Raw genomic sequence first — 22,967 nt, 5'->3', positions numbered from 1 at the left:
CACTGAGCATGTCTCTAGATCTCTATTTTCCCTCAGTTCTATATTTTTTTCTATTTTTATTGATTCTGAAATAGCCCTGGCTTCACTGGTGAGATCGTGTGTGGGGCAGAGATTGAAACAGTGGATCTGGGACTCCCCTGGCGGTCCAGTGGTTAGGACTCTGCGCTTCCACTGCAGGGGGCACGGGTTCGATCCCTGGTCAGGGAACTAAGATCCCACAGGCCACGTGGTGCAGCCTTAAAAAAACACATAATGGATCTATTTCCGTCGCCTTACATGATTTAAAATGTGTGGGAAAATCAGTTTGAATGATGCCTAAGACTAAAGTCAAGACAAAGCAAGCCTTCGACCCCTACCCAAGCACGTCACCCAGAAGTTTGGTCCTGAGGTCTGCTCATCTCCCTGCGAAATCTAGGACCTCGTCTCACTTCCTGTCTCAGGTGTAGCAGCCTTCACAGTCCTTACTTGAGTTCTCATATCTTCTTCCTGCCAGAAAAAGCCTTGAAGCTGGAACACCCACTCCACCTGCCAACAGCAAAAAGAGGTCAGCCCCACAGCAGTGCTGACCAACTTGGCCCAAAGCCCCAGCTAATCAGCAAGCTCCCAGACACAACTGTACATCTCTCCATAAGGGGACATGGGGGAAGGGGGTGACCAAAACACACTTTCTCAGACCAGAGGCAACACTAGCGAAGAGGGAGGTGAGAGGACTTTTTCTTAAAATCTTTAAAATCTGTTTGAAAAGTTGCAAAACAAGATAAAAGTTATAGCCTAATTGTGTACTAAACAAAAATACATATACACATTTCTAGAAAGTATACAAAAACATTACTCTGAATTTTACTTGTCACAGTTTTCTGTATATAACTTGTATGTTTTATCAGCATAAATTATTTTTTCTGACTTTTTAGCCTTTTTTTTTTAAGAATCTTCATTTTATTTGGCTTACAGTCATAAGTTAATTACTAATTAGGAAAGAGCTCTTGTTTGATAGGACCAAGCCGTTCCAACTAGATGGGGGGCAAAAGCCATTGTAAGTTGAAACAAAAAAGAACTCAGTGTTATTCCTAGAATTCTATTCACCCCATAGGATAAACTCTAGTAGCATCATTAAAGGACTGGGCTAAGCCAGGTCATACAGTGGTACATGGGGAGTTCAAGATCACAGGTTTCATGAGGAGGATCACAGCTTCCAGTCCTAAACTTCATCTGGTAATCTCACAGAGACTGCCAGGTGGGCATTCATTACTTGGACTTTTGTTAAGTACCTTCCCCTAGGTGCGCATATGGCTGTTCCAGCAACCATCCGGTACCTTAAAGCATTCAACTCTTTACAGGCTTTTTGTATTATTTTGAGGGAGAGCAGATTCTGGTCACCTCAGCTGGAGAGCTTTCAAATACCTTAAACCCTGGGGTCTAGCTTTCTGTTCTCTGGTTCCATGGCCCTGCTGTTATAGTGAAGTGCTTGGCATGTGCTGGTCCTGTAGATCTCTTGGGTTTCTGCCATCACCGTCGTCACTGTGACTATGCTCCAAAGCTCTGCACCCCCTTGGTAGGTGGGGCCACCAGAGAAATAACAGCACAATCAATATTAAAAATGCAGTTTGCCACAGGAAGACAGGTAAGGAGCTGGGCCAGGTGACGACACCCACCTAGCCTAGCCCTACGAGAAAGGCCAAAACGGATTCCTTCCTCTAAAAGGATTCAGCTAGCAAACCCTACAAAAGTAGGTGTTTGGAAGCTTTAATACGTATTTAAGACTTTTGTCTTTCTAAATTCTTGTCAACCTCCGCTGCTCTCCACCCACTTTCCCCTAAGAGCTCTGCCTTAGCCACACAATGGCCAGTCCTCTCCTCATGGGGCCTGTTTCCTTTACTCTCAATTTAAATTCAAAATAGGGAAAAATTGCACTTGAGAATAAATCATCCATTTTATTTTATTTTATTTTGTCATGTGCTCACAGCATCTCTCTCTCCTCTCCCTGGCAGGTCACAGAGATAAATTAAAAATAAAATCTACAAGGAAAATAATTTATAAAAGCACTTCCCAGGCTCGTGCCTTCTATCCCTACTGCTCAGTTAGAATGCCTCCCCACCTAAGCGGGGAGGAGAATCAGTGCTTCCCCCCTTCAACTCATTCCTGCTAGCCCGGGGCAGACAATGCTCCAGACCCAGGCCGAGGTGGGGACAGCAGTGGCAACAGTTAAGAGACACTGTGGTCCTGGAACCACCTGGCCACCTTGGCGCTCCCCTCTCTGCCTCCCCCAGGCGGTCCTCCAGGAGCCCTTGCTAAACTGGGGGTGTGGAGAAGCTGCCTGTGGCCAAGAGCCTGAGGGAGGGGTACCCTCAGCCCCCGTTACATGCACTTCTCATTCTCCTAGAAAGAAACCCAAAAAAGAAAGAGACCTCGGGACAGAGGAGAAAAATCCCAAGTGTTCACACGGTTACACGGAGTCTTTATGGCAAAGAGAACATTTAGCAGCTTTGAATATTGGTATCTCCTTTTTACTCAACACAAGCATTCTAAACCCTATAAGTGAAACAGGGCTCAAGCCCTAAAAAAATCAAAGCGCAAGAAACTCTAAGAGGACTAGTTTTTGTTGTTGCTGCTGGGTTTTGTAGTTTTTTGTCTTTCCAGTGACAAAGCCCAGTTGTTGGTACGGCAGGCCTCAGGGAAGGGTCACTCCCCAGTGTTGTGCTGAATACTGCCTGGCTTCTCCACATCATCCCCCTGCCTCAGAGCAGCTCCCAGGAGGCTGCAGGCCCAGCCCTGTGGGCACTGCCAGCACCCCAGCTCCAGAAGAGCTCCAGGCAGCCGGTGAGGGGCGGGGGCACACGGGTGGGAAGAGAACAGCATTCGCATGCAGGCTCTGATGGAGACGTGGGAGCCTCAGCTCAGGGGTGACTGGGCACAGAGGAAGATGTATGGCAGGGCAGTGAGTGACATGCTTGGTGTTGGGGCTGCTGCAACATGAGGCCTCACGACCCCTGCCTGTTGACTCTACCCTTTGATCCTAACCCTCCAAGCCAGTGTCGGGTCCCAGGGGCTCCCCTATGATGGAAACCTCACAGGAGATATCATCCAAGAGCTCCCCTTCAGGGATGCCAAAGTGCAGGAGCAGGAAGAGTTCACAGGCCCCTCCCAGAACCTACTCCGTGTTCTACCCCTCCCCTAGGCTGAAGTGGGGTTTACTCACACCAGTGATCTAGTCCCCTCTAAAACCTGCTGCCTGGAATCCTGGCCACAGCCAACTTAACCTGCCCTCTGATTTTCTTCCCGCTTTGATTTTTCTGGGTTTTTTGTTTTCCTTCCTTCCTTCCAGGAATGAGACTTTCTACTACTTTCCTCTCCTCTCGCAAGTCCCTTACTTTCCCTTTTTCGGCCTCCAGCAATGCCAGCACCACCCTTCCCTCAAAGGAAAGGGGTAGGGGTGAGGACCCTGTCCACCCAAACGGTCTGGCCACTTCCACCCCCCTCAGTGGGGGAAGCTGAGCCAGACAGCGCCTGCGCCTGCCTCTTCCTGTCCACTGACCCGCAGTCATCCCATCTGAAGATCTATTGGGTAAGAAGGCATTAAAGTCCCCGCTGTAGGTCCAGGTCCAGGCCCAGCCCCTCTCCAGTTTCCATCTCGGTGAGCGTCAACCCCCTTCCTCCCCAGGCTCACTTTCTCCGGTCCTTCGGCTTCCTCTCCTGCCGCCGGGCCTGCTGGTCAGCCAAGGTGCGGGGAATGAGGAGGACGCTGCCATCCCCGGCATACTGCAGCGCATACTGACTGGGCGAGTAGGGCCGCCCGTTCTCATCCCGCAGCCGCCCAAACACTTCCTGGTACAAGCTCTGGACCTTCTGCTTCATCTGCCGCAGGGACCGGAGGAACTCCACCTTCTCCCGCAGCAGCCGGGCTTTATCGCGCTGCAGGTCCTCCACATCCCGCTCCAGGTTCAGGATGGTGTCCAGCTTGCGCTTGCGGCAGTTCTGCGCCGCCATCTTGTTCTTGCCACGGCGCCGGATGTCGCGGATGAGGCTCAGCTGGGCCTCGCTCAGCTGGTACTTGGACAGCAGCTCGTTGAACTCCTCCACAGGCAGGTTGATGATCTTGTCGTTGGTGAAGGGGATCTTCATGGCTCGGGCTCGATGCTCATCCCGGCTCATCTGTTTGTCCAGGAAGTCGGCCTGCTTCTCCTTGCTGCCCTTCTTGAGGGTGCTGGGTGGTGGCAGGTCAGCAGAGTCGAGGGCACTGGGTGCCATGTTGTATGTGTGGTTGTGGCCCACATGCTCCAAATAGGGCAGGCAGGAGAGCTGAGCTGGGTCCTGGTAGCTCATGCGGCAGAACTTGGAATACTCGGGCTGGTAGCCCACAGCGCCCTCAGCCTCTTCCAGATCCAAGGTCTCAGAGTCAGAACTGTAGCCAACTGCACCTTCCTCAGAAAAGGAGGAAGAGGCTGAGGAAGAAGTAGAGGAAGAGGAAGAGGAAGAAGAGGAGGAGGAGGAGGAGGAGGAGGAGGAAGAACTACCTTCAGAGCTGCTCAGGGAGGAAGGGCTGTGGCTGGAGTCCAAGGAGAGGCCTGAGTCAGAGTCAAATTCCTCTTCGAGCTGGGAGGCCTGCACGGGGTTAAAGCCTTCTTCAATGGCCAGGTCCATCAGGCTGATCTCATCTAGCATGGCTTCATCTAACAGACCCCCGAGTGGGTCAGGCAGCTCAGGGCCTGCTGTGTCGTTGGCTGTGCCATTCAGCTGGGGTGGAAAGAAGAGCCCTGCCAGGTTGGTGGAACCAAAGGTGGAGTTGAGGCTGGTGGAATTGCTGGGGACCAGCGGGAGCAGTGTGGAGCTGCCGGCCACAGGCAGGCTCTCCACCTCCGGGCTGAAGAGTGAGAAGTCCTGGCTGCAGCCCCCCAGGGACGCCTGATGCAGGCTGACATTCTGATTGATGGGAGTGTTGGGGGCAAGGCTGTAGTTGGTGCTCAGTGGGTCTCCTGGAGGGGCATCGTACAGGATTTCACTTGTTGATGTGTTCACTTCCATGGCCTGGGAGGGGAGAAGAGCATCACCGTTCACTTAGCGCAGACTCCATCCCCAGGTGTGGCTGGGGGCTCACGATAGCAGGCACCCAACATAGGCACAGCTGCATGGGTGTAAAGGCAAGAGACAGGAAACCACAGCCCACAGCATCAGCTCCTGGCCCCGCTTGATCCATCATGCCTGGCAGAGATGGGTTCCTCCCTGTGGACTCCACCCCAAGGCAGGACTGATCAGCTCCAGGTTATGTTTGGCCCAGACTCCCCCATCATGGAGGAGAGGAAAAAAGCACCTAACACTGCAAAATCAGCACAGTGAAAAGTACACCCAGTCTTGGAGTAAGAAAGCCTAGCTGCACCACTTGCTGTAAGACCAGGAGCATTTCATTCACTCAGTCTCTCTTTGAGGTTCAGTGTCCTCACGTTTAAAATAATAAAGGGCTGACTAGATGATCTTGAGGGCCAAGTGAGATGACAATGGCTGTAAAGCACTACAAGAATGTCAGCTTTTATTAATGCTAAACCTAGGAAACAGCCAAGTGATTATCTGCCTGAAGGAAAGGAAGGAGGCACACCTAGGAGGCAGGCCTGCTTTAGAAGCCTCAGCCCCGGGGCTTTAACCCAAACCCCAGTCCTGATTCCACCACCTACTGACACGTGGACAGTTACCTCTCAGTGTCCCCACTTTCCTATGGATCAGATAGGTGTTACTCTCTCTTTTCCCAGAAGTGGAAAAGCAACTGAGTATGAAGACACCCCACACAAAGTCCGATAGGTTTGTGCCTGGTTCTGATAATCCTACCTGCATTTCCATGATGGACATGAGATCTTGCCACTGCTGTTCCAAATCAAATGGAGACTCTGTCCCCGTCAGGAGAGGAGACAAAAGATTGTTTTGAAGACCTGGGGGCTCACTCTCACTAGGCACTGCTTCTGTTATGCTGGAAATGTCTGCTGGAAACTAGGGCAAAACACAGAGGGTTTAACAGGGGAGGAGGAAAGACCACCTTCTACTTTCCTCCCCGAGACTACCACCTGAGGTTCTGTTTCTTCCTTCCTCTGAAGTCACCCCCAGCAGCCAGGACAAGGCCAACACCAAAAGCCGGCCCCTCAGGCAGCCACAGAGAGACACACTCACTGTGTGCAGGCTGCCCTGCTGACTCAGTGGGCTCTCCCTGGAGTCCTGCTCACCTCAGCATTCTCCCCAAAGGGGCAGGTGGCCTCCAGCAGCCTAAGGCACTCTTCCAGGGACAGGGCTGTCTGGTCCTCCCCACCAGGCACCTGTGGCAACAGCAACTGTTAAGTCTGACTGACCCGGGCCTTGGCTGCCTGTGGGCCGAAGCCCCTTCCCCAGCCTTTCCAAGGGGAAGCTTGAAGGAGGCCCTGCATGGTTGCAGGCCTACACTCTCCCTCCGTTCCCAGGCTGTCGGCTGGCCCTGAGTCCCAAACTCCAGGGGAGAAGAGGGTGGGGGGTTCTGACGCAAGCAGAAAGCCACTAGGTGCTCTGCTGCCCGTGTGCCGCTCGTTACCAAGGTGTGGCCCCTCCGCTGCTGCTGCTCTTCTACTCCCACTTCCTCAGCCACCACTGTGACTTAGAGAGACCCCAACCCAAGAGACACATTCAGGCCCATCCCACAGACACAACCTGCTTTCTCTAAAGAGAAGCTTCTAGAAGTGGGCAGAGGCAGGAGTACCTGTGCAGGGAAGCTCTCCCCAGTCTCTCCATCCACTAGCAGGTTTCGTGCCAGAGCTTCTGCACCCTCGCCTGGCCAGGCGTCCTCCTGCTCTGCTCCATCTCGCAGTTCCTTATCCACATCCTGCTCCTTCTGGCGATGACTGTAGTCAAAAATCTCACGCCCAGCCCCCAGGTCAATATCCTGTCGCCAAAGGATGTCAATCAGATCTATGTCCTGAAAGACAGAGCACCGTGACTTTAGCTCTGGGGGCCAGGGGCCCCTCCCTGTCCTGCCCCTCAGAGGTTCCTCCTAGCATCACCCCAACTACTCCCGGGTGGGGCCCCTCCCAATCTACACCTGCCAGACCCGACCCCCTGTCCCTTCCATACCAGCACGGCTTCATTCATCCATTTCCAGACACCAGCCTCAAAAAAAGAGCTAGCGAAAACCACTAGCACAACCATCACCACACCGGTCTGCGGGCTTAGGATCTGGACCAGAGGCACAGCCAGGCCAAAAGGCAGGGCCATCTTACCACTACTTAAGAAGGAAGGGGGAAGCAGGAGACACTTCTCATTTCGGGAATGGAAATCCCTTAAAACTTGGTTTGTAGAAAGCTGGCCATGGCAAGAGTGAACTGTCAAGCAAAATTGTTTCGCAGTGGCCAGGCTTGCATCAGCCTGTGGTGCCATTTCATTTGCATAAAGGGGTGGGGTGGACCGGAGAGGAAAATCCCTGCATTTGCAACCACCTGATGCAACCAATGACAACGACAGGCTATCCAGCCCTTCCTACAGCTGTTCCCCCTTCCCTGGATGAGGCAGGAGTACGGCTGAACACCCACAATTCTCAGTCCAGGCTCACCTCAAGATCCATCCCTGGCAGAACAGAATGCCCACTCTCAGCTGATCCTAGCAAGCTGCCTCAATCCCCGGAGAGCCTCAGGCAGTCAGATGATCCTCACTAGACACCCCACCCCTGCCAAGGCCAGCCCCACGGTGTCCCCACAAACCAGTGCTCTCACTCCCTTACCACACCCCAGGACTCACTGACTCCCATCAGGCAACCCACTCAAGGACATAGCCCCCATCACTGCCCAGCCACAACTGCCGCCTCGGGCACCAAAATGCCTCCCTCTCACTCTACGCTGGTGGCTCCTGATTAGTTCCGGCTCCACCTGCCACCCCCACTGCCACCAGCGTACAACCCCAATAAATATGAGACATTCAGGTTTCCTATACATGCCGCCCCCTGGGGTTGAAGAAACCCTAAACTGTTGCCTTCCTCTCAGAGATTAAAAGGCAGATACTTTCCAGAAAGCAGTATCCTTAGCTTAGACCCACCTCCCTAGCTCTGACCAGGTATCCCTCTCCCACAGTAAGCCTCCCTGATTCTAAGACCTCCCAGGTGTACCTCTCCCTGCAGTCTCCCCACATATACCAACCTGAACAGAAGCCCTGGACCCAGGAGCAGAGTGGGGCTGGGCCACCCGGTGACCAGCCACCAAAGAGTTAAGGGGCCGGCTCCCTTTGGCATGGCCCCCACCACTGTGAGAGCTGCGGTCCAGGCGGGTCATGGTCTGCGAGATGAGCCCCAGGGCAGCTGGTGCCGGGCAGCCGGACAGGGGGCTCCAAGGAGCTCTTGGCTCGCAGGGAGCACACCAGGCTGGAACGGTGGCCCCTTGCTAGCTCCGAGGGGCCCAAGGAGGGTGCCCCGCCCGTGCTGCTGCCTGGGCGGCCCAGCCCAGCCCCCTTCCTCCATCCTGGAGCAGCCCCCTCCCACCTCACAACCCCAGTTCCACTCAGGCGCCCGGCAGCCCCCACCCTGAGCTCACCGCAGAGGCTGCAGTGAGATGGGACTCCCACCCCATGCTCCGTGCTCAAGCTGCAGAGGAAAGCAAGCTCCCTCCTGGGCCTATCCTCCCGCTCCTCCCGGAAAGCAAGCTCCCACCTGGGCCTATCCTCCCGCTCCTCCCTCTCTCCCCCTCCCCACGCCCCCCAAACTTGTTACCTAGGCTGCAGCAAGGAGCCAATCCCCTCCCCCTCCCACCCCGCAGGTCACTGCTGAGGCTGCAGAGAGCCAATCCCCTCCCCCAGGTCAGCAGCTGGGCTGCGGAAAGAGCCAATCCCCTCCCACTGTCGTTACCTAGGCTGCGACGAGAGCCAATCTCCTCCCCCAAGTCTCCGCTGGAGATGCGGAAGGAGCCAATCCCCTCCCACCGCCTGTTACCTAGCTGCAGCCGGGAGCCAATCTCTGCACCAGGGCAGCTGGAGAAGCTGCCGCAAGGAACCAGCCCATCCCTGGGCCGCCTCCGTCTCCTCAAGGAGACGCACCCAGGGGCGGGCAGCCCCACCCAGCCCAGTCAGCCAGCCGGGGTGGCGCAGTGAGAGAGCCCTGGGGGGAAGGGGTGCCACTCTCCCTCCTGTCGCATCCTGCTTACCCAGCCCACTCAGGACTGGAACTCAGGACTGGGCAGACACTCCTCGCACAGCTTCTCCGGGAATCTAAGTTCTTCCCTGGAAGTGTAAGGAGTTTTCCCGTTCCTCAGGAGGGCTGTGGCCAGTCGTCCTCAAGCCCAAGGCTCAAAGCTAGGCTGGGCAGGAACCCAGTGCACCCAGATCCACTGGGAAACAGGGGCTTTGTCACCCTACAACAAGCCAGACAAGAGGAAGGGGGAAAGCCATCTGCACATATGCAGGGATGTCACAGTGCTGGCCAGGCCTAGCCGCAGGAAAGAGGAGCCTGACCGCCAGCACTGAAGGAGACAGGTGCTCCGGAACGTCCTGGACACAAACATGTCCCCCCCGCCCCCCACCTTCTCTTTACCCCAGGCTTTGTTCAAGAGCCATCTCTGCCTGAGCCCTGGCTTACATCTCTAAAGCAGGAAGAATGCCCCTGACAGAATCAGGGTCACAATTCTGGCTCCCATCCTCACTGCTGCTCCCCTTGAGCCTAAGGTCAGGTCAGGGACAGCATGTTCTCCTTGGTCGCAGAGTGCTCCTGCTCGCCTGCAAAAGCTGTACACAGGCCACCCCCCTCTCTGGGCAGAGTGCCAGCCTCGAGGGGAATCCTATCCCTGACAAGGGCCTGGGCTATAGCTGTCCATCGAATAGGCCTGGCAGCAGGGGAGTGCTGCCACCCCAGGGATAATACCAGCTCCAGCAGTGCCTGTCACATGCTCTGGACCTGGGTATTTTTATCCCTGAGTTGCTGAGGAAATAATGTTCTAGACACACAATAATCCTCCCTTCCCCCATACCCAGCCTGGGCCCCTAATGCTAACCCACCCCCAATCTCCAAAGGAAGCAGTGAAAGCCTGGGGTCAGGGAAAGCACAAACTTCATGAAGATCAAGAAATGGAGGCAAGCAGGGTCAAAGTCCCATCCCATTCCACCCCAACCCATCCAATTACATTGAAAACATCCCATCCCACCCCATCCCAGGAGAGCTCCCTGCAGGAAGAGGAATGAAGCTATGCCTGCTGGGTTCCCAGGAGCAGGGTTCCCAAGCCCAGTTACATCCACCCCTTGCGGAGCTACCGGGGGGTGGGATGACAGAAGAGGAGGCTGGGAGCATACCTCCTCAGACCACTGTGCCAAGACTGGAGTCCAGTTGAAGGTAAATAACAGAGGAAGCAAAAGAGAGGTGGCACTGTAAGAATCTCAGAAAAGAGGCACTGCAAGGCAAGGAGTGCTCATGACTCCCATACTCAGGTAATTCTAGTCTCTCTCAAAGTAGAGCCAATATGAGCCAGCTAAGCACAGAGCAACCCTGGCACTACTGACATTTGGGGCCAGATCAATCTGTTATTTAGGGGCTGTCCTATGCTTTTTAGGAAGTTCAGCAGCATCCCATGCCTCTCTCCACTAGATGCCAATAACACCTTCTCCAGTTGTGACAGCCAAAGCTGTCTCTAGACACTGCCACATGTTCCCTGATGGACAAAATCATCCCCAGTTGAGGACCACTGGCCCAGAGAAAGCCACATGATTTGACAGTCACTAACATTCAGAGAACGCGAGCTCAGGAACAGGCTTCAATGCGGGATGGGAAGCAAAACCTGGTCTGACTGGTAGGCAGAAAGAGCCAAGTTCTACAGCATCTGTAAAACTTTTAACATACCTCCACACCCCCTCTTCCCAAACACTCCCCCCATGCACCCCCACCTCAAGACTCAGCTCTGGAAAACCCAGCCCAGTGCAATCCAGCCTCTTCCTTCCCTAATGGCCAGCGACGGAACTGGACCTTTTCCCAAGCTCCTTAAGACTGAGTGGCAAGACAGGTCCAAAGGCAGAGCTCAAAGCGGTCTTATCACATTGGTGGGGGAGGGGCAGCAGAAACCACTGAACACGGTTAGAGGCGACTGCATCACCTTCTGCCCAGAACAATGTGTCAGCCACTTGTCAGTTCAGACCTCTGACAGCTCAAAGCAAGCTGCCTTCAGCAGCAGAATGCAGTTTCTCTTCTAGTTCCCATCCATCCCTCCCGTCCCTACTCGCTGCAGTGGGCCTTGCAAAGAATGGGAGGCTTGGCCCTCTCCTGGCCAAGAATAACTATCTAAATCGACCCCTTGGCTCAGACCCAGGAGAGGCGACTTATCAGGACCTTACCACCACAACAGGCCTGACCACAAAGGAGGAGAACTTCAGGATACGTATGTGTGTTTTGATGTGGGGGGAGGTACGAGGCAACAGTCCACAAAATATTTGTGTCTTAGCAACAAACATACACCGCATCAAAGCCCATCACAACATGACTCCCTCCCCCACCCCGGGCCTCCAGGAGTCATGTTGAAATCCAAGCAGTAAACACACAGGCATGTTCTAAGGACCTCCCACTGCCCTGACAGTTCATTTAGAGGTGGGTCAATGGTTCAACACAAGGAAATGCTCCCAACCCCCAATCCTAGTCAGACAATCTAGCCCACTCTTATCCCAGAACAATGCCTGACACCCCCTGGAACCTCTCTGGTTCTTTACAGGGCTTACTACTATTACTACACTCCTTCAGGACCAGCCCACCCCCCCAACCCCAGAGCCTTCCCACCCTCCCCTCCATGTCGCCACTAACCTCTTTGGTTAAGTCTCCACTGACTGGAGGGGCTACAGCCCCCAAATCCTCCAAATCTTCACTGAATCCCTGCTCCGTTTCGCTTTCTCGCACCCCGTTGTCTGGACCTGTCACATCTTGGAGACCACTGGAACTCTCGAGGGCGAGGCCCGAGCTGGGCTGGCTGCCAGAGACAGACCCCTCCGGATCCCGGTGGACCAGCCAGGCGTTAACCTCAGTGGTTGGCACCTGGAACCTGTCCAGGGCCCTCACCTGACTGAGGAGCCGCCGGGCAGTGAAGTAATTGTCCAGGTCTATGCTCTTGGGGTGGATACCGTAGCCATCCAAGGTATTCCTCAGGTTGTGAAACTGGGTCTGAGTATAGGCAGAACTGGGCCCCAGGATGATCTCCCGGAGCGGGGGGAGCTGCGAGGTCAGGTAAGTATCCACGTCCACCCGCACCCCGATCAAACTCAGCAGAATGGTGAACTGGAGGAGTCCTTCCGTTAAGTATTTCTTCAGAGAAAGCATTGCTGAAGGACCAGAATGTTTATGCTTTTTGGTTTTTAAATCTTCCAAAAGACAAATCAAGGCCACTGCTCTGCTGCTCCAGCCAGCAAGTTACCCTCCTCAGTGCCAAACCCTGTACCCCACCCTGGCAGAACACAGGGGCTGAGCTTCCTGACAGCCTCAGAGGAAAGCACACACCTTGGAGCCAAGGCCACAACTCCAGACCACATTCACTTTTCCCTTCTTGACACCTCACCTCTGAAAGTACAACTGTTTCCTAACCCAGTCCAGGCCCTCAGGGCCCACGTGACTTACTGTCTCCACAGTCCACATACAGTCACTTCCTCACTCACATTAGTTGTCCTCTCTGTAAATTTCACTGCAGGTTGTTCTTGGGAACAGGTGATGGATATTTTTTTTCCTTCTCTCTCCTAAGGTTTATTTCCTTTGGCTGGAGCTACAGGCCTTTTGTCTTGGGTCAGAGTGTCCCGCCTCCTCCACACTTACCAGGGGGGTTTCCAGAGAAACCTGAAATGGGAATCACAAAAGCAACAGGATAAGATTCCATAATTTTCATGCCATGACCAAGGCAGAGGTAGGAAACACATTAAAAGGCCACTTTTATTTTTTATTTAAAAATAAATCAGTTATTACACTCCAAAAAAAACAAAACATGAAAACCTGTTACAGACAGAACAACTATGAGAGGAAGGTATTGCTCACAAGGGATCTCAGTTTCTGGATATTAATTCTGCAGTACCCTAAAAGGTAGCTCATTTTGGATAAGCAGATAATGCCCAGGGCATCCAAAATATTTTACACGTTGTCTGATTTACCAACCCTCCCCCCACCCCCATACACACTACCCAGCTTCTATTTTTAGCGTGAGAAGTGCATTTCCTATCTTAAAATAAAGTTTGTTCCTCATCTCTCAGGAGAAAACTGCCTACAATTCTTGTGCCTTCAAGTTCTAAAAGGGAGGGAGAGATTATTAATGGGTGAGAGAGTAAAAGGACAAGAAGACAACCACCACATCATAGAAAAGAATAACGCCTTTTGTTTTTCCAACTTTAAAATATGATTTCCCTTTCCTATCACTCTCACATTTTTTTAAAAATGGGGGTACTAACGAGATGGGGGGCCCTGAGGCAGGATTATTCGGTCCAGAATTTGAATAGGCAGGTTTTATTTTCATTCACGTGACCTTCTGATCCAAAGCAGAAGGATATGGCCAAGTCTTCAACCCAGATAGCCAAGTGGGGAGGGAGTAAAACTGCCTTTCACTTTCTAGTCTCTATTTCTGAGCTTCCATTAACCTCATAAACCACGACACAGCTCTCTCCTGTTCACTGCTGTGACCCATCTACGAACTTCATCCTAAAGGTAAAGAGGAATATACAACACACACACACACACACACACACACACACACACACACACACACGCCCTTATCTGGTGGGAGTAAACATAATTGCGACCCAGAATTCCTGTTTACACTACCCTCCAGTTCTCACGCAATTTACTACTAAAAACCTCCCAAGAGCCAATTAAGTTCGAGAAACCGGACAAGGTCCCTTAAAGATCGAGTAAGGCCAGGCCTGAGCCCGGTCCCACCCTGCCCCGGATACCCGAGTCCGGCTGGGACCAAGTCGCCATGCCGCTCCTGGCGCCTCGACTTCTAGCCTCTGGGCAGCAGCGAACAAGTGCTACTTTCCTGGCCTTGACCCACCCTGACGGCCAAACCCCACCCCGCCCTCCGCCCTTATGGCCCCACCCCGCTCCCAAGCCCGGGCCTAACACCACGCCTTCTCAGGCCCTCAGCCCTCCCCAGTCCAACCCACCCCGGAGATGCTTTCTCCACGGCCTCTCGGCCCCTCCCTGCCAGGCCCAGGGCTCGGCCCCGACGCGAACTCTGCTCGGCCGCCCGCTCCCGCCTCCTGCCCCTCAGCTCCACCCCGCCGCCCTTCACCCCGTAAGCCTCGGCCCCGCGGCGCTGCGCCCCTCCCGTTAGGGAAAGAAATGTGCTTGATACCCTCTGCTGATCTCGGCGTCTGCCGCTGCCGCCACAGCAGGCGCTCAGCCCGAGGCCAGGCCTTGCCGCCGCCACCGCCGGCCGGCCTAGAGCTCGCCAGCCTCCGCTTCCCTCCCCGCCCCCTCCTTCTACCTCAGACGGAAGCCCGCCCTCCGCGTCCTCCCCCGGAACACGTTTCTCCAATCAACGAGCAGAGACAGTGGCCGTCGCCGGATGTCGCTTTGATTGATAGCAGAGAGAACCCAATGGCTGAGTGTGCCTCCTTCTCCCTTTACCGATTTCCCAAGACTGACACGGTCCACGGCCCAATGGGCATGTAGGCCCGCCCCACGGCATGGGCCCACCAATAAAGTGGGGCGAAGGCCCTATCGCCCGGCGTTCGGGACCCCTCGGCCGTGCCCCCACCGCTCGCCGGCTGCTGGAGGTATTACAGGCTGGGCACGGAGTGAAGTTAATAGGCTGAGCGCTTCCAGTGCATTCTTTGGCGAGGGTATAAGGGCTTAGGGCTGGGACTGGGAGGTGGTGTCGCCGCCGGAGTGCGGGGTCCCCCCCCCTTGAGGGTCCCCACGGTGACTTGCAAAAGTCCAGTGAGACCTGAGATGCTAAGGTGGGGCACAGAGCATGTGTTTTGCATGGTGGGGACGCTTGTGCCGCCATTTTGGGTGCTGGCAGCGGAAACCGCTCTCCCCGCTTCCGCTCCGTGCGGGCTGCGCGTTGGGCCCCTTGCCAGTCAGGGCTCCTTACGCCGCCTGTCTCAGGCAAACCCTGCGGACGGCTTGCCACGACAGTGGTGGGACGTTGGGGTTATGAGGGATGTGGCATAATTATTTTTGTCATAATACAAACACCTTCTCCTCTGTCTTTACCAACCCCCACACACACACCCCCTCCGCCCAGCCTCCCACGCAGGTTAGTTTTGCTTTTCAGGAACTTTCATCAGCTTCTGGTGTTCTCCAGTCTCTTCTAGCCAACATCTTTGTGATTTCCAAACATTGGTTCACCTCCAGCATCACCTTGGGAAGTTGTTAAACTTGCACATTTTGAGGCACCACACCAGAGGTTCTGATTCTTAACCTGGGGTGGCAGCCTGATAACCTTGCCCGTTTATTAAACAACTCGGGTAGTTTTCATACAGCTGGTGCAAAGACCACTTTTAGGCAGTCACTGAGTTGGCGTTTGTAGTAAGTTGTTCCTAGCTGTGGGACAAAAGAGGCGTTGACTCAAATTGACTCCCTGGAAGATCCTGCTAATCTAGTGGGCAAGCCATTGGTCCTCATACAACCAAGGACAAGACCAACTGGTAATTTATTTGATGAGAACATCCAGTCCATCATGTGTTTGGAGAATTAGGTGGCTTAATTCTGGGTGGTTCACAGATTATAATGCATTTTCACCATGTAGGAGTATACAGCGTTGAATCCTCAAAAAACTAGTTAACTCATTTCAAAGACAGATTAAGGGGACTTCCCTGGTGGTGCAGTGGTTAAGAATCCGTCTGCCAATGCAGGGAACATAGGTTTGAGCCCTGGTCGGGGAAGATCCCACATGCCACGGAGCTACTGAGCCCAAGTGCCACAACTACTGAAGCCCACGCCCCTAGAGCCCTTGCTCCACAACAAGAGAAGCCACCGCAATGAGAAGCCTGTGCACGGCAACAAAGAGTAGCCCCCGTTTCCCGCAACTAGAGAGAGCTGTCGCACAGCCAAAAATAAATAATTAACAACAAAAAAAAGATGGGTTCAGAGAGCACATGTTTTATTTATTCGTTTTACTATTTGTCACCCAGAAAATGCTAAAATATAAACCCCATGAGGACTAGAATTTTGTGCATTAACTGTTGAGTCTTCAAAACCTAGGACAGTGCCTGCAATAGCAGATACTCAATATTTGCCGGGAGTTCCCTGCCTGGTGGTCTAGTGGTTAGGATTCCAGACTTTCACTGCCATGGCCTGAGTTCAATCCCTGGTCAGGGAACTGAGATCCCACAAGCCCACAGCATGGCCAAAAATAAATAAATAACATCTCGACTTTAAAAAATAAATAAGGGACTTCCCTGGTGCCGTAGTGGTTAAGACTCTGCACTTCCCATGCAGGGGGCCTGGGTTCAATCCCTGGTCAGGGAACTAGATAACACATGCATGCCGCAGCTAAGAGTTCACATGCCACAACTAAGGAGCTGGCGAGCCACAGCTAAGGAGCCTGTCTGCCACAACTAAGGCCCGATGCTACCAAATAAATAAAATATTTTATGGAAGTTCCCTGGTGGGCTAGTGCTTAGGATTCCACGCTTTCACTGAGGAGGCCAGGGTTCGATCCCTGGTTGGGGAACCATCCCACGTGCCGCCAGAATACAAGAAATAAAATATTTTTTAAATAAATAAAAAGTACTTGCTGAATAACTGAAGGGGAACTCAAGCAGGCCTGTGAGTAAAAGTTCCTGTTAAAAGCAGAAATCAATAATTGGAGGAGGTGTGGTTTTGAAGGATATGGCATATTATCTAAAAAAATGGATGACCATTCAGCCCCTGAATAAAACCATGAAGGTAAATACTGCTGTTGGATAAGAAAAGAGGAGAAATTAAGGTGTAATCAGTAACTCTAAAAATATATCAAGGGGGTTGAGAAGGATATATTTTAAAACCATAGCACTAAAAGATATCAAGACTAGGGCTTCTCTGGTGGCGCAGTGGTTGAGAGTCCGCCTGCCGATGCAGGGGATACGGGTTCGTGCCCCGGTCCGGGAGGATCCCACATGCCGCAGAGCGGCTGGGCCCATGGGCCAATGGCCGCTGGGCCTGCGCGTCTGGAGCCTGTGCTCCGCAACGGGAGAGGCCACAGCAGTGAGAGGCCCGCGTACCGCAAAAAAAAAAAAAAAAAAAAAAAAAAAAAAGATATCAAGACTAGACTAAAGTTACCAGGCTAAAATACAAGACTATTTTGAGAAGATAGAAGGAGAGATTGCATACTAAGAGTGGCCGTCTGTTTGACACAGCAAATAGAGAACAATTTTAAACCTTGACACAGTTCTGAAAAAATAACAACTGGGCAATCTTTTATCTATGGGGAGTCAGGGAACCTTAGCACCAACAAAACTGAGTGTTTTGGACAGTCCATTTGTAGTTTACAAGTTTCTTTTGAGCTGCATAGCAGGGTACCAGGTGACTGGGATGAGAAATAAAGTTATGTAGTACATATAAGACTAACATGAAATCAAGATAACTATTCACTGAAATGGCAGCTGTGGGTGGGACAGCCACACTGAGGAGATAACGGTGTGTGATACTCTCACATCACTTTGAAAGCCTAAATTCATTTGGTCACTTTTTAATGACTCACAAGTTTGTTAAGATAGCTCTCTTACCCATCCTCTTCTTTCCTTTCTCTCCTTTCTGGGGTCCTGGGTGTGGAGAGAGTTGCAGGCACTGAGAATAGGAGGGGCTCCATGTTAATCCTTAGAGAAACACAGGGAGGGCGAAGGGTAAGCTGGGACAAAGTGAGAGAGGGGCATGGACATATATACACTACCAAATGTAAAAGCGATAGCTAGTGGAAAGCAGCCGCGTGGCACAGGGAGATCAGCTCGGTGCTTTGTGACCACCTAGAGGGGCGAGATAGGGAGGGTGGGAGGGAGACGCAAGAGGGAAGAGATGTGGGGATATATGTATATGTATAGCTGATTCACTTTCTTATAAAGCAGAAACTAACACACCATTGTAAAGCAATTATACTCCAATAAAGATGTTAAAAAAAAAATCCTTAGAGAAGGGGTGGGAAAGGTGTGGAGAGGTCTTTTGCCCACACTATCCTGTTCCCTTTCTTTTGCCTCCCAAATTCAAGTACTATGTTTAAATGTGTATAATTATTTGAGTGCAAAGTGGGAGAGAGCTGGATCAGGAACTGTATTATTGGGTTAAAGAATGACTAGGGGTAGTTAGAAAAAGTTTTCTGCTTAGCAGTTACAGAAAGGTGGGAAGAAAAAAGGGAAAGACAAAGAATTGCTAGCCCATTGCAAGGGCTGAGGAGAATAGAGACGTAGAGACAATCTCAGCAGCCGGCAGTGAGGCCTGGCAGGGTGTAGGCACCCAGGATATTTAATAGTACTCTGTGTAGGGAGTGGAGATCGAAAGACCGTCTTCCACTCTGTCTAGGGTTCCAGATCAAGTCTAAGCAGGTGTAAACCTCCTTCCCAGAAGCCACTGATTAACCTTGTAAAATCCAGGGTGTGTCCTTCTTCACCCAGGAAGCCACCCTCCTCTCCGCCCCCCACAAACATCCCCTCCTTTCCCGGGAACAGCTGTTAATAGGACAATTACCCAAGAAGCAAAAGAAAGATCCCATGCTGATGTGTCATCAGTCCTGGTATATCCATTAAATCAGACTGAGAAGACCACTGGAAAAAGTGAGTGCATGCACTTGCTCCCTGAGGGAGAGGCTGAGAGCCATCAGTGGAACCAGGCCTTGCCAGGGAGGCTCCAGGCTGCTCAGGAGAGAAGAGAAGGCAGTGGGAAGCCAGGAAGTTGGTTAGTTCTAATGCACAGGGATTTGGGGTCATAAAAAAAAGCCAGCTAACTGCACTGAAATCCCTGCTCGTCCCAGTGATATCTACGTTGACCCACCTTCCTCTGTAGAAAAAGCTGTTGCTGCCATCCGGCAGGCACATCCATCCTCCAAACATCCTGTGATGATGACTCCTGCCCAGAAACCCTCGGAGAAGGGCATGTGGGAAGGCAGACTGGCTGTGGTTTGGAGTTCTTCTGGAATAGCAGGAATTGCTTTTTCCCCTAAGGGGAAACCCAATCTTTCTGCTATTCTGGTCACCCATTACTTTTCCTTTCTTTAAAAATGTTTTTAAATGTTGTTAACCTATATAAACATTTCTCACTCTCCAATTTCCAACTAATCAAGGGGAATGGATAAAATGACTGCCTGAGATTTCCTTACAGCCTTCTGAGAGATTCTAGGATTACATCCTGTCAATACCCGCTTTCTTACATGGTAAACATCATTAGCAAACTTGTTACCATTAAACCATCAAAAGAGGTTCTACAAGCCAGTCTCTTCCCTGTGCACCTCTCCCTTGGCTGTCTTAGAAGATTGCTTCTCGGGCTTCCCTGGTGGCGCAGTGGTTGAGAGTCCGCCTGCCGATGCAGGGGACACGGGATCGTGCCCCGGTCCGGGAAGATCCCACATGCCGCGGAGCGGCTGGGCCCGTGAGCCATGGCCGCTGAGCCTGCGCATCCGGAGCCTGCGCTCCGCAACGGGAGAGGCCACAACGGTGAGAGGCCCACGTACCGCAAAAAATAAAAAAAAATAAAAAAAAAAAAAGATTGCTTCTCAACCCTGGCTGCACATTAGAATCACCTGAGGGGCTTGTAAAAAAATATCAGTGCCCAGGTCCCACCCCCCAACCAATTAAATCAGAGTCTCCCAGAGCAGCCCTGGACATCAGGATTTTGTAAAAGCTCCTTAGGTGATACTTATATGCATCCAGAGTAGAGAATCAGTAGCTTGGGGCAAGAATCCAAGTTGAGTAAAAAAGAACAGCAGTGGTTATCATGAGCACGGACTAGAATCACCACCTGATTTTAGGATGTGCTCTTTCCCAGTCCTAACGTGTTCTCTTCCTGAACCTACCCAAAGAAAACGCTTCTTTGGTCATTCATGTCTTGGTGTAACATTCTATGAAGCTGAACTCAGTGGTCCTGTATGTCTCACCATGTTGTCCCAAACACTGTTGGGTAATTTTCTTTGTATAGCTCTCAGTGTGGCATGTCACAGTCAGTGAGGTGCTATTGTGAGGTGGGAAAAGTGGGTGTTTTGGACCCAGAGCTGCGTTCAAAAACTTACTAGTTGGGCCCTCCTGAGCTAAAATGGAGATAACAATATACATATTCACAAAGTTTAAAAATCGGATCCTGTGTATAAAGCCACTCATGCATGGGTAGAGCTAAGCGTGAGGTCCCTTTCTTGCCCAACTCTCTCTCCACCCACCCTACAACCTTGTTATCCCAGAGAAAGCCAAACACGTTGAAGAAACGAGAGCTGTCTTTAGGATGGTCAACTGGAAACTCATCCTACAGACAGAGCATGGAAGCTTTCGTTTTCTCTCTGGAGGATGCCACAAGCACACACCACCACACCTCACATTGCACACACACCTCCCCCTCTTGACATTATAGCAGGAAGGAGAGAGAAAGGCTGTTACCCAAGGGAGCTGTTTCTTCTTGTCACACAAGAACAGATGCTGAAATCCTAGGACAGACAGCACAGAAATGTGGCAGCAGGAGGGTGAGTCAGAGGAAATGGAATGGTCTCACCTTCAAGATACATCAAGGCCCAGAGGGGAACCTATTTGAATCACTAACCTCCTGGAGACTCCAAAGGGCAGAGACGTGTGAGTGTGTGTGTGTGTGTGTGTGTGTGTGTGTGTGTGTGTGTGTGTGTTAGAGATGCACACAGCACCTCCTCCCAGGGCACCCCGCCCCTTCCCAAGGAAGGAGGGAACAGGGAAACAGCAAGCGGCTTTCTTCTTGAGCCCACCTCTGGCTTCCTCATTCTGAGAAGCTCTCCAGCAGCTTCTTTTCTGCTGCACTTGCAGGCCTCCCAAGTGCTGCCAGCCTTACACTGTAAGGCTGTGCTCTGTGGGGGACATTGTCCTGACACTGTGCACACTTAATTTGTATGTTTACACAGAATCCCCATTAAAGGGGCACCCCAGGTTGGGGGACCCTGAGGAGGGAAAGGAGTCCTGGGGTCTCTGTTGAGGTAGTTTGGGAAGGAGCCATCATAGGAGGAAATCTCTTCCTTGAAAAGTTCAACTTGAGTGCTCTAGATTTACTTATTTACCAGGGCACTTAAGCTGTAAAGCAATCCTGATGATTATAACAGCAGCAACCCTGGTGGTGGTGGTGGTGGTGGTGCTGAGGATTTTGTGGTTCCTAAGTTTCCTTCCCTGGCCTTCTCTCTCATCCCCAGCCCCTCTGCCCCACTCAGTGCCTCTCAGCCACTCTCCAGTAACTAACTCCTCCCCCTCCTCTCCCCGGAGCCACTCCTCTCTAAGTTCCCTGTCTTCTCAGGTCTTCCTCTCCTTCTGCAAGCTGACCCTCTCCCACTGTGGGTATCATTCACTACACAGAGGCTAGGAAATGCCCCTGGAGGCTTTTTGGTGCTGTCGTTGTAAATATGAGCTAATAATGGACTAGCTCACAGAAATATTAAAGCATCAAAATAATCAAATCAGTATTTTTTTAAAATTTATTTTATTTTTGGCTGCTTTGGGTCTTTGCTGCACGCGGGCTTTCTCTAGATGCAGCAAGTGGGAGCCACTCTTCGCTGTGGTGCGTGGGCTTCTCACCGCGGTGGCCTCCGTTGCTGCGGAGCACCGGCTCCAGGCAGGCGGGCCTCAGTAATCGTGGCACACCGGCTCAGTAGCTGTGGCTTGCAGGCTGTAGAGCGCAGCCTCAGTAGTTGTGGCCCATGGGCCTAGTTGCTCCGTGACACATGGGATCTTCCCGGACCAGGGCTCGAACCCGTGTTCTCTGCCTTGGCAGGCAGATTCCTAACCACCGTGCCACCAAGGAAGCCCCAAATCAGTATTTTTAATAACATTGAGCCGGCATGACCATTGACATAACTTCTGATGATCTGGAATCCAAACAATTAAAATACTGTCTTTTCCTCCATTATACCAAATAGCATTGATTAATGTTCATTATTATAACTCTGGTAGCCTGCAGGGAAGATTCAGATGTGCCTTCTAAATCATCATAAAAAGAGGTTCAGTAGACGTTTCTTCAGACACGTGTGGCTCGCTCCCTCACTTCCTTAAGCTCTTTGTTCAAATGTCACCTTCTTGAAGGCTTTCTCAAATGACCCTAATGAAAATGGCATTTTTCCCTTCCTCTCCCCAACCCCTCACATTCCTGATACCCATTCCTGATCTATTTTTCTTCATAGTGCTTATCAGCACTTCAAATAATATCTATTTTATTCATAGAATAAAATATTGTGTATTATGTCTTGCACAGAAATGCATGCACACACACACAAACACACACACACAAACACTTGAATAAGCTCCATGAGAGCAAAGATTTTGTTTACTTTGGCTATTGTTGCATCCCAGTGACTAAAAAAGTAACTGGCACATAGGAAGCACTCAATAAATATTTGTATAGCAGATAAAACATGGTTTCATTGGACCTGTCATGTGTCCTGTTTGGGGCACCAGGGATTCCACAGGCACATCATCTCTATTTTTGTAGTACACAATGCCTGATGCAGAGAAGGACCACACACGTTTGTAAACAAATTAGTAAAAATGGTATTTGGAGGTTAAGCACAACAAAAGAAATATGTAGGGTGCTGAGACAGAGAATGTGACAGCAGAGACCTATCAAGTCAGATTCGGTGGTTGTCAGAGAGGGCCTTTTGGTGATGACATTGAAGTTGAGATGAAGAATGAGATGGCTTGATACCATTCAGCAGAGGAAACCCCCATTCCCCAGTCACCTGGGATGAGTGAGTGTGGTACCCAACATCAAAGGACCTGAAGAGAAGAATGGAGAAGAAATTCTTAGTCTGAATTTCTGGGTTCCACCTCCATTCAACTTTTTTTTTTTTTTTTTTTTTTTTTGTGGTACGCGGGCCTCTCACTGTTGCGGCCTCTCCCGTTGCGGAGCACAGGCT

The 22,967-nt window shown here is 51.6% G+C and overlaps 2 protein-coding genes across 9 annotated transcripts in view; one reads left to right on the top strand and one right to left on the bottom strand.

The window, feature by feature from the left end:
* Nucleotides 1–1,918: 1,918 nt before the first annotated feature.
* On the bottom strand, nucleotides 1,919–14,361 carry NFE2L1 (NFE2 like bZIP transcription factor 1). 5 transcript variants are annotated; one of them, XM_007109432.4, is made up of 6 exons: nucleotides 14,280–14,361; nucleotides 11,759–12,775; nucleotides 6,707–6,922; nucleotides 6,204–6,293; nucleotides 5,815–5,973; nucleotides 1,919–5,022 (listed from the first exon to the last, which is right to left on the bottom strand). In XM_007109432.4, exons 2-6 carry the CDS (start codon nucleotides 12,266–12,268, stop codon nucleotides 3,661–3,663), a joined length of 2,337 nt encoding a protein of 778 aa, XP_007109494.1. In that variant the 5' UTR covers nucleotides 12,269–12,775; nucleotides 14,280–14,361; the 3' UTR covers nucleotides 1,919–3,660. The 5 variants fall into 5 exon arrangements, with proteins under 5 accessions (XP_007109494.1, XP_007109495.1, XP_028339753.1 ...); XM_007109433.4 differs by lacking the exon at nucleotides 14,280–14,361 and adding an exon at nucleotides 13,876–13,972; XM_028483952.2 differs by lacking the exon at nucleotides 14,280–14,361 and adding an exon at nucleotides 13,876–13,972 and having other exon boundaries at nucleotides 6,707–6,889.
* Nucleotides 14,362–14,466: 105 nt separating this feature from the next.
* Nucleotides 14,467–22,967, top strand: part of COPZ2 (COPI coat complex subunit zeta 2) — a 20,984-nt gene continuing 12,483 nt past the window's right edge. For 2 of the 4 annotated variants that reach the window (XM_055082364.1, XM_055082365.1), the window contains exon 1: nucleotides 14,618–14,703. Coding sequence is in view for 1 of the 4 variants with exons in the window: in XM_028483956.2 (XP_028339757.1) it covers nucleotides 14,614–14,703 (90 nt within the window). In the remaining 3 variants the exon portion in view is untranslated. Of the gene's footprint in view, nucleotides 14,704–22,967 lie in introns of all 4 variants that reach the window. The other 2 variants (XM_028483956.2, XM_007109438.4) reach the window with 2 other exon arrangements.

The sequence above is a fragment of the Physeter macrocephalus genome, unplaced genomic scaffold, assembly GCF_002837175.3.
Source record: "Physeter macrocephalus isolate SW-GA unplaced genomic scaffold, ASM283717v5 random_108, whole genome shotgun sequence".
Lineage (NCBI taxonomy): Eukaryota > Metazoa > Chordata > Mammalia > Artiodactyla > Physeteridae > Physeter > Physeter macrocephalus.
The sequence above is the reverse complement of the archived record's forward strand: the minus strand, read 5'-3'. Positions and strand labels throughout refer to the sequence as shown.